The 2,376-nt window shown below is 33.2% G+C and overlaps 1 protein-coding gene across 1 annotated transcript; it reads right to left on the bottom strand.

The window, feature by feature from the left end:
• Positions 1–574: 574 nt before the first annotated feature.
• On the bottom strand, positions 575–1,231 carry LOC127129641 (secreted RxLR effector protein 161-like). The gene is made up of 2 exons (XM_051058793.1): positions 1,021–1,231; positions 575–939 (listed from the first exon to the last, which is right to left on the bottom strand). The coding sequence occupies exons 1-2, from the start codon at positions 1,229–1,231 to the stop codon at positions 575–577; spliced, it is 576 nt and encodes a 191-aa protein (XP_050914750.1).
• Between the last annotated feature and the right edge of the window lie 1,145 nt (positions 1,232–2,376).

The raw sequence follows: 2,376 nt of genomic DNA, 5'->3' as shown, positions 1-2,376 counted from the left end.
AATAGTGCTGCTATAACCAGTTACATAAAAAATGGGTAACCGATTACAATCACGTAACCATACTTGTATGCGTAAAATATGAGATGGTAACTGGTTACAAAAATACTATGTAACCGATTACATGCTGAAAACAAACAGAACTAGTGACTGGAACATCATGCATGGAAAATAGTAAAAGTAGCAATTAGACATGTTAATATACATCATAAGGCATCATTGTATCATGTATATATGTCAAATAAGATTTGATAATAACATAAAAAGTTAATTTTATCAAAACTTATATATATTTCACATAAAAAATATGAATAAAAAATAGATATGAAAGATTTGTATGTACCTTCAAATTAAGAAAATAAGAATCATACGTCAATCTCATCTAAAATGTCGTGTTCCCTTCGAATTTTGTAGAATGGTTCTTTTGTAAGCGATTTTGTGAATATATCCGCGAGTTGATTATGAGTGTCTAAGAAAGTAACTTCAACATCACCTTTAAGCATACGATCATAGAGAAAATGATGTCGAATGTCGATATGTTTTATCCTTGAGTGCATAACTGGATTTTTGGTTATGTTTATGGCACTTGTATTGTCACATCTAAAGGAATGCATCCAAGATTGAGTCCATCGTCACTTAATTGTTGCTTGAGCCAAAGAATTTGAGCACAAAAATTTCCTACCGCAATATATTCCGCTTCGGCCGTGCTAAGTGTGACATAAGCTTGTTTCTTGCAAGACCATGATACTAGTGCATTTCCTAGTATGTGATAAGTACCCATTGTGCTTTTGCTATCAGTTTTATAACTTGCATAATCCGAGTCAGAAAATCCAACTAAATCACATATACTACCTTTTGGATACCATATGCCAACATTCATTGTTCCTTTGAGATACTTCATGATTCTCTTTACGGCGGTGAGATGTGATTCCTTAGAATTTGCTTGAAATCAAGCACAAAGACAAACACTAAACATTATGTCAAGATGACTTGTCGTCAAGTATAATAATGAACCGATCATACCTTGATACTTTGTAATATCTATCGCCACACCGGATTCATCTTGATTAACATAAGTTATGGATCCCATTGGAGTAAACATTGCTTTTCCATTATCCATGTCGAATCTTTTCAATAATTCTTTGCAATACTTGGATTGGTTGATGAATATGACATTCTTTAGTTTCTTAATTTGTAGTCCAAGAAAGTATTTCATCTTACCCATCATGGACATCTCGAATTCTCCTTGCATCATCAATGAAAACTTTTCACAAAGTTCTTTGTTTGTTGATCCGAATATGATGTTGTCAACATAGACTTGAACCAATAAAGGGTTACCTTTTATTTTATTAAGAAACAAGGTCTTGTCAACTTTACCTTTTTAAAACCCTTTGTCACAAAGAAATTTGCTAAGACGATCATACCATGCTCTTGGTTCTTTCTTTAATCCATAAAGAGATTTCTTCATTTTGAAGACATGTGAAGGTTTCTTGAAGTCTTCAAAACCCAGAGGTTGTTTGACATATACTTCTTCAATAATGTAGCCATTCAAGAAGGCGCTATTGACGTCCATTTGGTATAACTGAAAATTTATTGAACATACATACGCAAGTAATAAACGAATAGCTTCTAACCTTGCAACTGGAGCGAATGTTTCTTCAAAGTCGATCCCTTCTTCTTGATTGTATCCTTGAGTAACCAATCTTGCTTTATTTCGAACAATTATACCTTTCCCATCAAGCTTGTTTTTAAACACCCATCTAGTGCCTATGATGTATTTACCATTTGGCCTAGGGATAAGTTCCCAAACTTGATTCCTTTTAAATTGGTATAACTCTTCTTGCATTGCAAGTATCCATTGATCATCTTCTAAGGCTTCATCAATCTTGGAAGGTTTGATTTGTGAGACAAACACCATATTCAAGCATGCATCTTTAAGATTTAATCTTGTTGCAACGCCTTGACTTATATCACCAATGACTTTATCAATTGGATAATCCCGATGAGTTCTCCATTCCTCAGTTAGATCATTAACTTGTTGAGTTGGTTTTTCTGGGTGTTCCGGTTGATTATCATTGTTGATATTGGAAGAATCGTCCTTAGGAGCTTCTAAAATATCATTATCATCATCACACAAAACAATATCCTCTTTAGAGGCGTTAGTTTCATCAAAGGAAACATGCATATATTTTTCAATAGTTAAATTTCTTTTATTATATAACCTATATGCTTTACTAGAGAGAGAATAACCCAGGAAAATACCTTCATCGGATTTTTCATCAAACTTACCGAGATTATCTTTGTCGTTATTTAAGACAAAGCATTTTCATCTAAATATGTGAAAGTAAGCAATGTTTGGTTTCCTTCCCTTGAAGAGTT

The sequence above is a fragment of the Lathyrus oleraceus genome, chromosome 3 (assembly GCF_024323335.1).
Source record: "Lathyrus oleraceus cultivar Zhongwan6 chromosome 3, CAAS_Psat_ZW6_1.0, whole genome shotgun sequence".
Lineage (NCBI taxonomy): Eukaryota > Viridiplantae > Streptophyta > Magnoliopsida > Fabales > Fabaceae > Lathyrus > Lathyrus oleraceus.
This window is presented reverse-complemented; position numbering and strand designations above follow the sequence as displayed.

What these genes read in the sequence shown, in the direction of transcription:
- LOC127129641 (XM_051058793.1), bottom strand. Translation starts at nt 1,231, where the DNA reads ATGTCCATGATGGGTAAGATGAAATACTTTCTTGGACTACAAATTAAG. An exon ending in AGATATTACAAAGTATCAAG is followed by an intron (nt 940 to 1,020) that starts GTATGATCGGTT and finishes CTTGATTTCAAG; the next exon opens with CAAATTCTAAGGAATCACAT.